Raw genomic sequence first — 19172 nt, forward strand, 5'->3', positions numbered from 1 at the left:
AGGTTTAGGGACGGGGTTGAGGTTGAGGTAAGTCATATATTTATATAACGTTAAGTCAACGGCGTTCATAAACACGCTGAAAAGCAATTATGCGTCTTGATAGCACGCCAAAAATGGAAATACGAATGGCGTGTCATACACACGCTACTTCATGAGATCAGTCTGGAAATATCCCATAACGAGTGCAGCCTTATAGAGACTTGCAACTTTTAGACTTGGACATGGATGTTTCTGAATGGTTGGTGAGTACATTTATTTAGTTGTTGTGGAGTTGCATCGATTCATCTCATCGACTTGTACCGTCATGTTTAACTTTTACACAAGTTGACACAGTTCCCTGAGGTCTTTATAAGACAGCTGTGACGTTTTTTGGTCAAATTGTATTCGGTGCTCCTCTATTCAGCGACGACAGAACAGTTTACATGCTTTGCTTGAACTTTTGCCATTGCGTTAGAACTGGTTACGCTGTTAACACTTACAGAAACCAAATGGCGGCGCTGAGGGTGGAAAAGTGCATATTAAGGGGTGGAAATATTATACTGTAATAAGAACCTCTTCCTACATCAGAGAGACTTCTGATTGGTTCATTTTTTTGACATGCTTGCAGAGAAAGACTTACCAAAACAAAGTTACTGGGTTTTCACTTTTCGTGTTTTCTAGAGTGTTAGATACACCGGGGACCAGATTCTAGCACTTAAACACGAAAAAAGTCAGATTTTCATGATATGTCCCCTTTAAGAATTCATATCATGGAAAACAGGATTTTTCACACATTCACTATACAAAGCTCCAGTCCAGTCAAGACATTTACGGAAAATAATCACAGAAATAAATGTTCACAGCACATGTCAATAACATCACAAGCTCATGAACCTATGACCACACACATCCACACCTATTCAGTGTTCAGTAACTTGGCCAAGAGGTCACATTTACATATAAAAGTCTTAAAGAGGCAGTACCAAAAACAGCCAGGCTGTAGCCAAAATTGTGTAGTTCCCTACTATATAGTAGGCGAAAAACAGTATGTGAAAATAGCAGTGTCTAAACTTACTCTCTCTTGCAACATCTCTTCTCTGACGACACATATACTGAAGTCAACCTGTCACTCACATGAGATCACGGCAATGTGATGGACAAAATCAAGTCCCGCCCTACTTTCACTTGAATATGCATCTCAATAAGGACTATTGCAACTTCTGTTTCATGACAGCTTAATAAAAAAACATCTACTAACCAAACCATTTCAGCTGCTTCCACCAATCTGTGAGCCGTTTCATCGAGAATAACAAATGCCATGCTGTACCAGGTGAGCTAACGCGAAAGTTTACTATGTCAGAAAAGCCGTTTATAAAGCTGATTATGTAATGCAAATGTCAAAACATCACACACTATATGGTAAGTGTTTTGAGGACATAACATAATCATAATTTAAGAGAAACGACATGAGGGCAAAAGACAAGTTGCTGGTGTTTTACTTCCACTACTTCATTTCAGCTAGACACTGCGTACATGTGACGTTTTTGCAAAAATACAAAATTTCATATTTCAGTTTCAAACAAAACCAACATGTTTCTTTGAATTTGAGTTTACTCTCCTAATTTAAGTGTGTTAAATTGGTTTTAATTTCTGGAATCTGCTGACAGCGAATCCGCTTTCACGGAGGAAAATACTGCCAGTGATTTTCAGGAATCTGTCCATACGTTTACACACATCCCGTAAAGACACGTATAACATCAGGATGTGACGTGTAATGTCTCCACATCGTTGTAAGTTTTCTCATGATCTGCGATTTCTCTCTCTAGAAACCACGTTCGTGCATTTTGTTCTGATTCAATCATGAACTGGCGCATCTTGTACCGTTTCACTATGCTGAACGAACGATCTTGAGCGCCATCACCTTACAGCATTGATCTCGCCTTTTGTTCACACAGGGAGCGTTCCGGAACTAATCGGGGATCAATCCCGGGGAGTGTTTGTGTTCACACAGAAGGCACTCTAGTAATTATATGGCCATTTTCTGGGATCAACGCTCTTGTGAAAGAGGTATGAGTGACGTCACTCTCAGTCAGAGTGTAAATGTGCGTAAAAACGCTGGCCTTCCTATTCCCTCTTATTCCTATTTTCTACTTTGTCTATCTCCATTTCCATCTATTCCTCCCTCACGTCTGCTGTGTGTGAGTATAGCTCCCCCTGGTGTCTCTTACCGTGGTATTTTGAAGAGGGCTTTGACTGGGTGCATCTCTGCCAGCGGCGGGTCTCCGTCTGCCAGCTCTATGGCAGTGATGCCCAGAGACCACACATCACAGCGGGCATCATACGAGTAGTCATACTGCTGTTCACACGCTATCACCTGCACACAGAGCCATCACACACACAAACCGTTATGTTCACTCTGCACTGATGTCTCAGTTACTGTATTTCTCAGAATAAATGGAGACACAGACCCTAGTGATCTCCTCTTGAGTTTCAGAAGACATCTCAACTGTGCTCAGATTTGTCAGGACACTAATTACAAGTCGGCAAGCTTAAAGGGATACTCTACTTTTTTTGGAAATAGGCTCATTTTACCACTCCCCCAGAGTTAAGCAGTTGAGTTTTACCGTTTTCGAATGTATTCAGACGATTTTCTGATATTTAGAAGAATATCAGTAACCAGACAGTTTCTGGTCTCATTGACTTCCATAGTATATTTTTTTCCTGCTATGGAAGTCAATGGGACCAGAAACTGTCTGGTTACTGATATTCTTCTAAATATCAGAAAACCAGCTGAATGGATTCGAAAACGGTAAAACTCAACTGTTTAACTCTGGGGGAGTTGTAAAATGAGCCTATTTCCAAAAAAAAGTGGAGTATCCCTTTAATATGAACTCACAAAATCCATATAGCCTACTTTTCAATACATTATATTCTACTTCTGCTGCATGTCAACTATTGTTTGATTTGTGTATATTTTTACATACCCAACCAAAGGAATTATTAGCAGAAATATCCAACGTTATCTCACGACCAATTCGTACGAGTGAGTACAAAATGGCTAATTCCTACTATTTTGGACAACCTGACTCGTACGATTTGTCTAAACCTAGCCTACTTTTCAAAACATTAATATTCTACTTCTGATGCATGTCAAGTTAACTATTGTTGGATATGTGTATATTTTATATACCCAAAGAAATTTGTATGACCTGACTAAACCCCAGTGATGGGTTGGTTTAGGGGCAGGGTCAGGGGTAGGTCATTCATACAAATTCATACGAATTGAACAACTCGTAAAATGTATAGCAAAAATCATTAGCCACCTCGTACGAATTGCCGTGATATCGGGTTGGAAATATCTGATGCCTATAATAAACATAATTAAAGAGGTAGTTTACTTTAAAATTAATTGTTGGTATGTTTTAGCTTACCTCAAGGGCATCCAAGATGTAGGTGTCTTTGTTTCCGCAGTAGTTTTTAGTAGTATTTTGATATTTTTAGGTCAAACCGTTCTTGTCTGTCAGTCATATAATGGAGGTCTATGGTCACCACCTCAAAGAGCATTATTAAAAATAATTCAATTTTTAAAAATTAAACATGATTTAATGACTCGTAAATGTAAGTACACACTGATGGTCTAAGACACGAATCGAGCGGTTTGTGTGAGAAAACGAACAGTATTTACATTGTTTTTACCTCTTGTAACCACAGACACGTCCAAGTGATCTGAGGGCGCGGGCGATTTGGTCTGTGGAAGCGGCGGAAAGAGCGGGAAGTGATCTCTTCGGAAGTGAAGAAGAGTTTGCGTGAGCATACATAATTGTTTTCTTTTACGACGGTTTAAACATCCTGGATAAGCGCAAATTAGTACCATTTTAATTAGCCTTCTTACCCACAATCTGTGAAAACAATGAGTGACGTACATGCGCGAGAGATCACTTCCGGGGTTTCCGGCACATGAGCAGACAGAAGCGCCCTTGCCCTCAGATCACTTGGACGTGGCTGTGCTTACAAGAGGTAAAAACGATTTAAATACGTTTCGTTTTCTCACACAAACCGCTCGTTTCGTGTCTTAGGCCAATAATGTGTGCATACATTTACGAGTGATTAAATCACGTTTAATTTGGACTTGGACCTGAGGTGGTGACCATAGACCTCCATTATATGACTAACAGACAAGAACGGTTTGACCTAAAAATATCAAAATTGAAAATACTGAGGAAACAAAGACACCTACATTTTGGATGCCCTTGAGGTAAGTTAAAACATATCAAAAATTAATTTCAAAGTGAACTAACCCTTTAAGCAGCACATTTTAAAAATGAAAGGCCTCCAATTCTAACATTTATTTTACATATAGACCTTAGTCAGATGCCAAATTTAATTGTATGCAGATGAAAACGAGGCTGTAAGAGAGGAAGAGTCTTTCATTCTTTACAATGGTATGCACACTAGAAAAATCCAAAATCATGTATTTCCACAACTCAAAACGGTATTTATTTTTACCAGAAAAGACTGCTGAACTGGTAACAAGAGTACAATCCATTGAACACACTGTCCTTCTATCCCTCACAGCCTTGTTTTCACTCCTGTCAGATGTTAAATATGGTGCGCTGACCATGGTCTATTAGAGGGACTCAAATCAGTTCCGTTATTATACGGTTCAAAATGGTAAAATAAGCTCTTTCATTTCTGCGCATTTACCCAGCATATCCATGTGGATTTAGCCAAACCATTTTCTAAATGATACTAATTTTATTTCAGCTCCAGTTAACCAGTATTTGTGATGTTTAATCATTATTGGACTGTAGTAATCACTTTATGTTGTTTTCCAGCATTAAATCAGTTTGTCAGAAACACTGTAGCCAATCGGCATATTGCCGAGCGTTTCATTTAGACTGTATTTTAATTGGCCCTGAGGGGCCTCCCCCACTGGCCCCATCGCCTCTCTTTCTTTCACTTTCACAGAGCGGCGCTCAGCTATTAACCTTCACACGACCCCTCCACACACACACACCAAACTCAGTGACAGCTCACTAATACATACACAAAAACACACTCAGCATTAAAATGCAGATTTCTGAGCAAAGCTGCATGAATCTAGTCACAGGTTAAAGAAACCCAGATGGTTACAGTAAATAAAACTATAAACAAAAGTATAAGAAATATATATATATATATATATATATATATATATGAAGAGTTCAGATGCAAAAGCCTCTAAGTGCCATTTGAAATTTTCTTCTAGAATGATCATTTTTATCAAGCTTGTATATTTAAGTTCAGTGATTTCACTTAAATGGCAATGATAATTACCTATTAATTGTTATTTAAGTGAAATTACTGAACTCAAATATACAAGTTTGATAAAAATCATCATTAAAGAAGAAAATTTCAAATGGCATTTAGAGGCTTTTGCATCTGAACTCTTCATATATATATATATATATATATATACAAAGTATATATATATATATATATATATATAGAACAGCAAATTTATTTGTGTAGCGCTTTTCACAATACACTTTGTGACCCATTCTCACTTTGTATACATTATATATCATCATACAGTGAGTATAAGTGGGTATGTATGTGAGTAAAGCTGAATATATCATCATTATATACAAATGTACAGTATTCACTTAATTATATTGTGCATACACATACAGAAGCCTTGTGTGATCACTTTAAAATATGAAAATAAGCTGGAATAACATGACATTTTCTTTGTTTCGTCACAGCCAGATACAGATTGTAAACTATGGTTGATGTACTTAAATAAAGTTTCTATTTCTGGGTGAACTATCCCTTTAACAATCAAATGTTTTGTACTGGAACATAGAAAGAGAAGGATGTTGACTGTAGATTCAGAAATTAAAGTGGTATTTTTCGTAACAGGACAGACCTCAGGAGCCATCCAGAAAGGAGTTCCCACTGATGTGTTTCGACGTAGACGGGCACTGGTTAACTGAGCGGAGACACCTGCAAGAGATCCGAGACAACACGTGTCAGAAGCATACTTTATAAGGTTAAAGTTTCCCTTCATACAATTATTTTTTCCCTTCATGAGGTTCATTTTCCCTTATTTTTGTATTTTTTTTTGTGAGCATCTATAATAATACAAAGCAATAACTGTACAATTATTTTATCAAGTCGTGCCAAATAACTCTCCGAAGGATTCAGACATTTAGGGGGTGGCAAATAATCTGACGTGACATTAGCATTCATCAGCATTACGTGATGAGGGCATTTTGCTTCCCGGCAGGGGTCCACTACTTTCTCACATCCACACGGGACAAACACGCCTCAGGCGGACGAGAATCAATGGCCCCAAAACACACACACACTTATGTCAAATACCATTTAACCCTATTCACATGATGTGTGAGGGTGCGTTTGATAAGCGCAGAGACGGCAGAACGGCTCCACCTCCATTTAGCAGCATTTCATTTGCTGACAACTCATGCTAGAGCATTAGCATACTGTTCATTTGATTATGTCAGCAATACCGTATTGTTCCAAATATAAGATGATTTTATTCTTAGAAATACATCTGAACAAAAAGTGTTTATTTTTAAATGAGATCGCTGGTACATTTGAACAGTATTTATTTACCATACTTTCAATACAAAAAATTAAATATGAAAAATACACTCACCTAAAGGATTATTAGGAAAACCTGTTCAGTTTCTCATTAATGCAATTATCTAATCAACCAATCACATGGCAGTTGCTTCAATGCATTTAGGGGTGTGTGTCCTGGTCAAGACAATTTCCTGAACTCCAAACTGAATGTCAGAATGGGAAAGAAAGGGGATTTAAGCAATTTTGAGCGTGGCATGGTTGCCGGTCTGAGCATTTCACAATCTGCTCAGTTACTGGGATTTTCACACACAACCATTTCTAGGGTTTACAAAGAATGGTGTGAAAAGGGAAAAACATCCAGTATGCGGCAGTCCTGTGGGCGAAAATGCCTTGTTGATGCTAGAGGTCAGAGGAGAATGGGCCGACTGATTCAAGCTGATAGAAGAGCAACTTTGACTGAAATAACCACTCGTTACAACCGAGGTATGCAGCAAAGACACACACAACCTTGAGGCGGATGGGCTACAACCAAAATTAGACAGTTGAAGACTGTAAAAATGTTGCCTGGTCTGATGAGTCTCAATTTCTGTTGAGACATTCAGATGGTAGAGTCAGAATTTGGCGTAAACAGAACGAGAACATGGATCCATCATGCCTTGTTACCACTGTGCAGGCTGGTGGTGGTGGTGTAATGGTGTGGAGGATGTTTTCTTGGCACACTTTAGGCCCCTTAGTGCCAATTGGGCATCGTTTAAATGCCTCATTTAAATGTTTTTCAGCACTCATCACCAGCTGACCTGGTTCAGCAACCAGTTTAAACAACCAGTAAAAGTCAGTTATTGACAAACATGGTCACTGTGTAGATTGTTGGAGTAGGGAAAGCAAAATGTATATAAAACTTTAAGTAGCCATTACCAAAGTCCACCAGCTTGACTCCGCCGTCTGTGGTTAGGAGGATGTTGTTGCCCTTCACGTCACGGTGGATTATTCTGTTGTCGTGAAGATGCTGGAGACCCTAAGAAAAAAAGCCAGAGAAACTTTTAGCCAGTTGAAGTCAGTTAGTTGAGCCTGAAGGCCAGACTGCCAATGATCAGCTGGACTCCTCACTATCACGACCCAAAATAACTACTCTGGCACGGTCAGAGCGCTGAGGCAGCGTTCCCTGTGCTGGGGTGAGAAGATTACTGTACCTCAGAGTGTGTGTGTGTCTGTGTGTGTGTCTCACCAGAAGCGCTCCACACAGGATGTAGGAGATGATGGGCTCCTCAAGACGTTTTCCCCTCATCAGCAAACCCTTTATCAGTTCCGTTACTGAACCCCCATTACACAACTAACAGAGAGAAACACCAGACAGAGAGGGGAAGTAATGAGGAAAAGGAGAGAGAGAGAGAGCGAAATAGATTAATGCAGTTATAGAGAAAAGGCCAACCAAACAACAGAAGCTAAATTAATAAGACTTCAGCACTTTTTTTATGATTCATAGGCTAACGAAACACACCACACGGTGTTTTTATTCATCTTGGCATTGCATTTGTAAAACCGGCTGTGACATATCATGCATGCAAAAGTTAAATTTGTTCAGTTTTATGTCATTCCAAACATATTACTTTCTTTTGTAGAACACAGAATAAAAAATATTTAAAGTAATGTCTGTGCTGCGCTTTTCCATCCTGTCGCGAGCTTTAATCTGTCAGGAACAGTTCAAAATCTTACCCTTCTCCATAGCTTTATATAGGTTTTGTATTCAGTCTGTCTGCACAATGAGATTTGGAGGCTAACAAATGATTTTAAGTAAAAAAAAAAAAAATTCCATTTTAGACCTTTCCACTGTATTCCCACTAATAAAACAATAACTTGGAAATGAGTGAACAAAGAATATGGGCTACATTTGATCCCACTTTATATTAAATGTCTTTAATTTGTGTACAATTTTAATTTCTGTTGGTTCTGTTGGTAATGAGGTTGGTTGACAGCTAACGTTACTAACTATCTGTCCGGATTACTGTGTTCCCACTGTTTGCCGACTCTTAACCGTTAAAAGTGCCGGTTTAGTCTACATACCGGTCACTGGCTTTCCTGTTTAACATATCCCGGTAAATTCCACAACCTTTTAGGGATTTTAACATCTTTTTTCTTTTCTTTATTCCAACTCTGCTGCTTCTCCTCGTTGGACTTGCTGCCAACATGGCCGCCACGCCAGTAATGACGTCACAACGCCCAAGCCCTATTGACTATGTGCACGAGAAAAATGCTAACTTCCGCCTTGAGGGCGGATGTTGGGTACTTCGGTTCCGGTTGCCGTTGTTTACATCCTACATCAGTGGACCGGCTATCTAAAGCTTAGCTATCTAAATATATTTGTCTAAAACTATGTTCGTTTGTTCATTGTCAACCAACACAGTTTTCACTCATATTTAGGTGGAGCCAGGCGCTAATGCATTGTGAAAAGTAAACGATATTTCACATTTTGTCACCGCACCCAAGCAGTCGCTTCACAGAGTGGAGCGTTGCGTATCCATGACAACTAGAAGGAAGTTTTTAGGCTACTAATTATTTATTATATTATACCCTTTAACCAGGAGAAGCCCCTGGGTTTAGAACCTATTTTGAAAGGGAGACCTGTTTAGAAATATGTGTGAACAGCCTAATATGTGTTAAACAGCCTAACTTGATAACGAACGAACCAACGTCGGATACCTTTACTCCCTGTATGACATGTATAGTGGTTGTCAACACTGATCTATATGACGATAGTGGTTGTCAACAACATAGCCTCTGAACATCATAAACAAAACAATGGCCAACACAAACTGTTCTGGAAAATGCACTTTCTAACGCATGATTTCGCATATTATAATGTATAGAGAGAACAGTTACCAAATCGCATAGCTTGAGCACGTAGCATGGCAACATTAATGTCCGAGTGATTCCACGTGTACCGCGTATGTACACGCCGTCAAATGTCCGAGCCAAACAAAACAAAATGTAGATCTACATCTGGGGAGCGATATTTATTTTTTCCTAGGATGGTAGGAGTGACGGGTAGGTTGGGGTTGAGGTAGGTCATATGCTATATATATATATATATATATATATATATATAGCCTATACAATAATAACGTTAGGTCAACCCCAGATAGCAAACTGACATTGAATCAACGTGGAAATATGACATTGAAACAACGTTGATCTGACATTGTTTTGCTCATCGAATTAACGTTGAACCAACGTCAGATGCGTCATTCTTTCAAAACTAACGGAAAATCAACTTGAAATCAACGCGTTGTTTTAACGTTATGAAAGCAAACCAATTTTCGATTTCATTTAGCTTTGAAGAATGCCGCGTCTGACGTTGGTTCAACGTTAATTCGATGAGCAAATCAACGTTGTTTCAATGTCATGAGAGACGTCGTTTCCACGTTGATTCAATGTCAGTTTGCTATCTGGGACGGTATTCATAAACACGCTGAAAAGAGATTATGCGTGTTGATAGCATGCCAAAAATACGTGATACGTGTCATACATACGCAATTTCATGAGATCAGTCTGAGCATGGATGTTGTTGTGACTTAACGTTCCCTTCAAAATGATGCAAATACTGAGAAATGTAATATTTAAACCCCTTCTCTCTTGCTCTGGGCAGCTGGAGGAAAATCATTAGCCAGTCGATGAACATAATCCACTGTAATATTCGGCAAATGTTCAAGACATCTGGAGAAACATACATCCTCTACGTCGTCCATCAGGCTACCGGAAACTAGACACCCCATATCGGTTTCGCAGCCGGAACTAGCATATGCTGACGTGCACATAGTCCATTTTGTCCATTCGATCGAAAGCTACATTTAAAAAAAAAAAAACGCCAATAGACCCTTCCCTCGATGAAACCACGACAGAAGTGGTTGAAAGTGGACAAAAGACAGATTAAAACATCAGGTGTGAATGGGAAAGTGTCTCCTGCGTCAACTTGTGATCCGATCGACCAAAACGCATCTTAATACCAGGTGTAAACAGGGCCCTAGAAACTATTTCCTGTGGAAACCAAGCTCTGAAAAAGAAATGTACCTCCAAAACAAGCCAAAGCTGCCCTCCAGAGAGCTCATCTGCTTTGTAGAACATGCCAAAGAACTTCACCACATTGGGATGGTTGGACAGCGAGCGCAGGATGTTGTACTCCGCTTCAATTTCCTCATCCACATCCTGACACAACCATTAGCACAACCACATTAATCATATATGTTAGTAAGCAAGACAACGCCCTGGTTTGTGGGGGTTCCATATAATTTGCATTTGTTGTGTGTAATGACATGGTGTTCTTATGGGATTCTATGACATGGACATCTGTCTTTAATTGAAGCTAGAAATTGCTGCTGATTCAAAAAAGCTACCATATGCAAAAGACAATTTTTCAGAATAGATAATAACAATGAAAAAGGTGTAAAAAAGAGCTTTCGTGCATGTGCTTGTATGACCAGCAGGGTGTTCGATGGGCACAGTAAGGGCAGCCATGCATGCACTGTACACCAGGGGGTTATGGGGGATCAAGCAGCACTAATGACATCACACAACATGGGGAATATCAGGGTTAGGCATATACAAATAAAACATCCTGGCTAGGTTTCCAAAAATCATAATAAGAAATACATCTGTGGGGGAAATTTAGGAAGAACATCTACTTACTCTGTTAGTGTGACTGGGATTCTGAGACAAGCCAGAGGACAAGAGGAGAAGAAATGCCTTTTTAAAGATTTTTTTCTTCTGTTTTTGTTTGATGTTCAAATCATTGTAAATATGGAGACTTAGATCCTAAAATAAATTCATTTGTCTGTAGATAGCACAGGTAAAGGTTACTTATATTCACAGTACATTTTCAGCACACTTTTTCAGATTCATTACTGAATAGTAATGCCACACTGCCCCCTTTTGAATCTATAGGGTCTAGTCAAGGTTAAAGACTCTCAGAAGAAAAGACCGAGGAAAGCAGATGGAAGTAACAGTTTCCATGTGCTCACATCATGAAGAGAACATGATTGCAATATACTGAACACAGACGACACAGAAAGCCCCAAAGTGACTCACATTAATGGGATCCAAAATTTTCACTGCTGCTAGACTTCCATCTTTCTTATTGATGACTTTGTAGACCTTGCCATAGGTTCCTTTCCCAATTGTTTCCATGATGTCCCAATCAGAAGATGGATCCGCCAGTGACTCTAAACCGATCATGCTTGACTTGTAGGGATACAGTCCATAGAGAGACCTCCTGAACATTACAAGTAACAGTAATACAAACCATAGATTTAATTACATTTCTTCACACAGTTCTTTATCCATGTAGTTACATTTACCATTGCTTGGTGAATTTTCATGGTCAAAATCAAGTCATTTTAATTGCAATTCATATAATTTGCCTTATAATTTACGCAGATTTCACAACAAGTTCAAGTCGGTCACACAAATTTGCCACATTGACCAACAGCTTGCTTCATTAAAGACAATGGACTTTTTGTCCTTCAAAATTTCACTTTACTGCACCTTTATGCTGAATGTAAATGTAATAGTGCACCACAATATTTCAATTCTGTCACCATTTATTCACCCTCATGTCATTCCAACCCTGTACGATTTTTATTTCTCCATGGAACACAAAAGGAGAAATGTAGCATGTTTACACATTTAATGTTCACTGTTCTTTTTGGTAAATGCACTGAAAAAAAAATGGAGTAGGATTTACTTGAAAAAAGCTAGGCAATTTTTTTCACTCAGAAAATGTAGTAAATTTACAAAGATTTGCCAAGTAAAAACCTAAACATATTTATCAGTAGCTTTAATTAGAAATCTTTAAGTTAAATTTACTTGGAATATGGAATTCTGAAAGTAAACTTTACAGAAAATAAGTAATTTTAACTTGGCTAGTAAAAGGTTGATTAATATCGACCAAGTTGAAATTTCCTTTGTATTACATTTAACTAAAACAATAATATTGAATTTTATTAGTCATTTATAGTATGTGCTTTATTTAGATCATCTAAGTAATTTATATCACATCATGTCAGACGTTATGCATCATGTGAATGCAAAGACCTCAATACTTGGTAGACAATACACACTCGCGGTAACATTTGATGGGTCGTTTTTGTGTTCGAATGTGTCATTTTGAGCAAAAAATTACTCGAAATGGCACAAAATGGCAAGTTACAAATACTGACAAAAATCAATGATAGAACAGTGTAAATACAGCTGGAAACCAGTGAAAAATGAACCTCATTAATTATTCAAGGTCCAGTGCATGATGGGAACCCCAGTATCAGAAAAGTGTAGTAATTTTTACTTAATTTTATTAAGTTGATATTTACACTTTCATTTCTACTCGCTTGAATAAAGTACTATTTAGTTTTTTTTTTAATTCTTGCCTGAACTAACATTTCATGTAACTTAAATTGTTTTGTTTTTTTTCAGTACCGATGGTGGTGAATTTTTCAAACAATGAGAATTGGCTACAAAAATGACAAATTGTGTGTAATGTTTCAACTTTTCAGAAGCCATAAAATGGAAAGATTGAAATTCACTAGTCAACAATCTTCCCCTGCTGCAGGACTCAGGGGCTCTCATTAACGCTCGCATAGAGTATACTAAAATCTCACACATCAAAACGTGTCACACAAGGTTTGACATCAGTTTGCAAAACATGTGCCAACGTGGCAAATTTGAATATACACATATTCATAATTGTGCAAAAGGAAAATTGCATTTGAGGAAAAGCAAAGGGAAGATTTGATTTTTCCATTCCTCACACAAAGCTCTTTTGTCATTTTTGTAGCTTGACAGCAAGAACATCCTGCTCATCATTCCTCTTGTATTTTGTGGGGGGAAAATCATTCAGATTCCGGAACAATATGTGGGTATAAGAATACATGATAACAGAATTATTTGTCTAAACTATCCTTTTAAATGCTTCATGTGATCATTTTTGTTAACATTACTATTGTTTTATGCATCCAAACTTTTCACAGTTAGTGTACATGAAGACACATGTTGGAAGTATGGTCCTACGTCAACACTTGGTAAATCTAATTAAAATGTGTCTCCTTAAGTTAAACCAGCTAAGGGGTCACATCAGGTTGGAGAACCCTTGACAACACATGGCTATGATAATCACAAAAGGATTCTTAAAACAACAAAATCATAAAACTACGCTTTTATCTTTTACTTGATGTTTGAGAAATAAAAGCCATACCAGAAAATGAATATCTCTCAATATATTGCATTAAATACCAGATTTAGAGCTGCAATCACATATCCTCTACATTAGAAAGAAAGTTAATGCTCTATTTCCTAAAAATATTTCACATAGCGTTTACAGAAAACGAAACGGACCTAAGCCCGAGCCTTGTGGTACACCATTAGTGTTAGCTAATTTTGTTAGGCATGAGTCCTCAGTTACAGAGTGGTAATGATCTGACAGGCAGGATCAAAACACACACATCCACAAACAAATCAAGAATGAGAACTACGTTCATAATAGGCTTTAGTTCACTTCTTAACCTGTGTTTGCCATTAGGGAAGACGGTTTAAAAAGATCATCACAATTACAATAGTGCACGTACTTACATGGAGAATATGACCTCTCTTTGACTCATCCTCTTAACAACAAACACTCAATAACCCACAAATATTCTCAAGAGTACAAAATGTCACCATAGCGCTCCAGCCAGAAAAAAAAGTAAAAGAAAAAAAGGTCTACAATTATTTTCCATGCAAGAGAGCTGCGTGTTTTGCTAGTTGATGGATTCAGATACTACTTTCCCATCTCTGCGCTCTAAGAAGTCCCAATCAGCTCACCGTGATTGGATTTAACAGAGATTAACTCCGACATGTAGCTCGGGACTACCACTCTCTCATTTATCATTTAGAGTCAAGATGTCCAAAACTTTCCCTCCTGATTACTTTCCTGAACGTAATCTAGAGAGGTACGGAGAGAGATACCACAGACAGGGACTGCAATCCCCTGGGACCGTTGTCTGTCCTCACTACAGGGTGATGATAAACGAGGCACAAATACACACTGATTTCCAGCTTAGTTTAAAACAGAGGGATGATTTGAGTACTGAAATACTGACTTTAAATGGTAAAGCAACGACAAATTCGTGTTAAGATGCTTATTTTTAATTAATGTGCCAATATCAACATTACGGTTACTGTTAAGTTTAATTATGACACTTCATCAAAAATAATGTAATGGTCAATAATAAATGGTCTTCTAGTGATATAATGATTCTCACTAATCTCCCAACCATCATTCATTTGTAATAAAAGGCTAAGAGCACTGTAAAAAATAATCCTGTAAAAAAACGGTAAACTACAGGCAGATGTGGTTGCCAGCATCATATCGTAAAAATACGCGGTTACTGTTTTTAAACTTAACAACTAAATACCGTATTGTCAGCTACAGTATAAAACAACAAAAAAAGTAACACACTGTATTGGTACGGTATAATGCTGGAAACCACAGCTGCCAGTAGTTTACCGTTTTTTTTTTTTACATGATTATTTTTTACAGTGACAAACACACCGCAGAAGATGCTTTTACTTTTGCATGCTTGCATCTCATATTCACCTCTATAAGAGTTTTTAAATAAAATAATGGCTCTATGAGTCTAATATATCAGATCAATGTGATGAATTTTGCCAGTCAGAACAGACTCCTGAGGGAGGGAAGCGTTTATTTTGAGGTCACGTTGAAGTGGAGAAGGTAAATGGTGTTCTGCCCGTGGGGGCTCTGAGCCTTGCACACACAGAATTATGAATAGCACGAGAGATTAGACCGATGGATGATTTGACTGTGCCGTGTGAGATGGATATTTCACACCCTCATCTATTTTCTGGAGAGGTAGAGGGCGCAGCTGAATTTTGACTGATGTCCTTTTATTTTATTTATTTATTATTTATTTATTTATTTATTTATTTTTTTGACGGAAACACATTTTCCAGACCACCCGAGGAAAACAGAACAGAACATAATACTATGAATATTATACCGTGGTTGTGCACCATTCATGTGAAATTGAAAATGCCTTTTAAATCAGAAATTACATTTTCTTGATTTGAAATGCATCTGAACTTAGGTAGTAAACAGGCTGCAGAATTGTAATTCAATTTTGAACTGAAAGAAGTACATTTCTCATTGTGAATAACCCGTTATCAACATAGCATATGTTTTTTTTTTTATAAAAAAAAATATGATTTATGCATTTATATTATTTTAAGTGATAAACATAGTTTAATTAAGATTGGTGCTGGGCAGTATCGAGTTTGTTTTGATATATTTTAAAATAAAATAAAAATAAAAATAGCGGAAGACCCAGCTCCTGCAGTGAAAGTAGGCCTATAGGCTACATATATGCCCTAAACATTATGCTTTTATTAATGGCTTCAAAATAACTGGTAAGATATAGCAAGTTTAAAGCAGCTTGCTCTAATTCTCAGACAGATACTGTTGCTGACTGACAGATAAATACTTGCGCTCAGAGCACAGACTGTAAAAAAAGAGCCGATCAGCCTGTACACGTACGTGTACGTGCACGCGCAATACGCAACAAGGCCCCGCCTCCCCCTCGTGGCAAAGCACGTCAATCAAAGTTTACAACAATATCGATGAGAAAATTAAACTCTAAACTATCCTTCTGTTCACGAAAAGAGAGTGAATTGTGGGAACAGCAATCAGGTAGACTTGTGTTCTCTCCAAGTTTGATGCAGAGAACAGTAAAGTTAAGTTGATGTTCTCTCTCTCTGTCTGTCTAGCAGTGTATCAGTGGTCTTTCTGTGTCTTGTTTGCTAATCCCGGCCACTTCCAGGGCTGTGTTCTGTGACAAAAAAGTGAAAGTGAAATACCGGTATTTAGACCAACGGTGTTGTTTATAAACTGCAGCTCGGAAAAGATAACCGCGCGTCGCGTGTTACATGTGTTCGTGTGCGCGTGCAAGAAATGAAGCGCGCACTTTCCAGCACAACATCGCCAGTAGCCTACAATGGGCGTTATGGCACTTCTCGTAGGCGCACAAAATTTTAAAACAATTATCTATTTTAACAATTATCAGCAAAAGTTTTTGGAAGAGAAAAAGAACATTATTGTACAATATACAGTAAAAAAAAAAAATATATATATATATATATATATATATATAAATTGACATTCCCACAATTCCCAGCATGACACTTCACATTTGATTTTTTTTTGTCATAAAACTAATATTTTTCTGAGTTTTTTCTAATCAGTGTCAGTGCATTAGGTTTTTATGTTACGTTTAATGTTGTTAAAATTTATGTTTATTGCATTTTTAAAAAATTCATGTCTGTTACCATGATGGTGTTTACGGATTATTATTATTTTTTTTTTTTTTTACGGTAAATTTCTGGCAACCACAGCTGCTGTTTTTTTTTTTTACCGTAAATTTAACAGATTTTTACGGAGCCCCTCTAGTCCCACTTTGGTAAAAAAAAAATTAATTATAACTATCTTGTGGCCTCAAGATAGTAACTCGTGGCCACGAGATACTAACTCTATCTTGAGGCCACGAGTTACTATCTTGAGGCCACGAGTTACTATCTTGTGGCCACGAGTTAGTATCTTGTGGCCACGAGTTACTATCTTGTGGCCACGAGTTACTATCTTGAGGCCACGAGTTACTATCTTGAGGCCACGAGTTACTATCTTGAGGCCACGAGTTACTATCTTGAGGCCACGAGTTACTATCTTGAGGCCACGAGTTACTATCTTGAGGCCACGAGTTACTATCTTGAGGCCACGAGTTACTATCTTGTGGCCACGAGTTAGTATCTTGTGGCCACGAGTTAGTATCTTGTGGCCACGAGTTAGTATCTAGTGGCCACGAGTTACTATCTTGAGGCCACGAGTTACTATCTTGAGGCCACAAGTTACTATCTTGAGGCCACGAGTTACTATCTTGTGGCCACGAGTTAGTATCTTGTGGCCACGAGTTACTATCTTGTGGCCACGAGTTACTATCTTGAGGCCACGAGTTACTATCTTGAGGCCACGAGTTACTATCTTGTGGCCACGAATTACTATCTTGAGGCCACGAGTTACTATCTTGAGGCCACGAGTTACTATCTTGAGGCCACGAGTTACTATCTTGTGGCCACGAGTTAGTATCTTGAGGCCACGAGTTACTATCTTGAGGCCACGAGTTACTATCTTGTGGCCACGAGTTACTATCTTGAGGCCACGAGTTACTATCTTGAGGCCACGAGTTAGTATCTTGAGGCCACGAGTTACTATCTTGAGGCCACGAGTTAGTATCTTGAGGCCACGAGTTAGTATCTTGAGGCCACGAGTTACTATCTTGAGGCCACGAGTTACTATCTTGTGGCCACGAGTTAGTATCTTGTGGCCACGAGTTAGTATCTTGTGGCCACGAGTTACTATCTTGAGGCCACGAGTTACTATCTTGAGGCCACGAGTTACTATCTTGAGGCCACAAGTTACTATCTTGTGGCCACGAGTTAGTATCTTGAGGCCACGAGTTACTATCTTGTGGCCACGAGTTACTATCTTGAGGCCACGAGTTACTATCTTGAGGCCACGAGTTACTATCTTGTGGCCACGAGTTAGTATCTTGAGGCCACGAGTTACTATCTTGAGGCCACGAGTTACTATCTTGAGGCCACAAGTTACTATCTTGAGGCCACGAGTTACTATCTTGAGGCCACAAGTTACTATCTTGTGGCCACGAGTTACTATCTTGAGGCCACGAGTTACTATCTTGAGGCCACGAGTTACTATCTTGAGGCCACGAGTTACTATCTTGTGGCCACGAGTTACTATCTTGAGGCCACGAGTTACTATCTTGAGGCCACGAGTTACTATCTTGAGGCCACGAGTTACTATCTTGAGGCCACGAGTTACTATCTTGTGGCCACGAGTTAGTATCTTGAGGCCACGAGTTACTATCTTGAGGCCACGAGTTACTATCTTGTGGCCACGAGTTAGTATCTTGAGGCCACGAGTTACTATCTTGAGGCCACGAGTTACTATCTTGTGGCCACGAGTTACTATCTTGAGGCCACGAGTTACTATCTTGAGGCCACGAGTTACTATCTTGAGGCCACGAGTTACTATCTTGAGGCCACAAGATAGTTATAATTAATTTTTTTTACCAAAGTGGGACTAGAGGGGCTCCGTAGATTTTTGTTTTTAACAGTGTAGAAAAGATTTAGGTCTGACCAAACGGACAGCAGCCTTCAGTATTGAGAATGTGTAAGTCACTTGCGGCGTGTCTCTGCTGTGTGTAAGACAGCATGGATGCTTTATTAATGCTGCCCAAATGTGTTCTGAGTCACTGAAGCATCTGTCAGTGTAGTGGAGTTCAATAGGTATCATCTGATCTGCTCTTTTCCATATTAACTTTCACCGTCTCTCGCCTCTACACACCTCACCCCCCACACATGGAGAGACAAGTACTCTTATTGAAAAGCCACAACTCAGTTCAACTAATATATTCTACAGATCATTAAATTACAGACTATAGCAATACTTATATTTCAAATTTAAACATCACAAGTTTAACAAGTTTCAAAGACTGAAG

The 19172-nt window shown here is 38.5% G+C and overlaps 1 protein-coding gene across 1 annotated transcript in view; it reads right to left on the reverse strand.

Moving 5' to 3' along the window:
* The window catches only part of myo3b (myosin IIIB), a 212167-nt gene that overhangs the window by 183853 nt on the left and 9142 nt on the right, over positions 1-19172 (reverse strand). The window contains exons 3-9 of the mRNA XM_089132995.1: positions 11647-11830; positions 11248-11268; positions 10633-10767; positions 7793-7897; positions 7483-7582; positions 5888-5964; positions 2208-2353 (exon numbers count right to left, since the gene is read on the reverse strand). Coding sequence (XP_088989121.1) covers positions 2208-2353; positions 5888-5964; positions 7483-7582; positions 7793-7897; positions 10633-10767; positions 11248-11268; positions 11647-11830 — 768 coding nt within the window. The remainder of the gene's footprint in view (positions 1-2207; positions 2354-5887; positions 5965-7482; positions 7583-7792; positions 7898-10632; positions 10768-11247; positions 11269-11646; positions 11831-19172) is intronic.

Source organism: Pimephales promelas, chromosome 7, assembly GCF_988280905.1.
Source record: "Pimephales promelas chromosome 7, fPimPro1.hap1.1, whole genome shotgun sequence".
In the NCBI taxonomy this organism is placed as follows: Eukaryota; Metazoa; Chordata; class Actinopteri; order Cypriniformes; family Leuciscidae; genus Pimephales; species Pimephales promelas.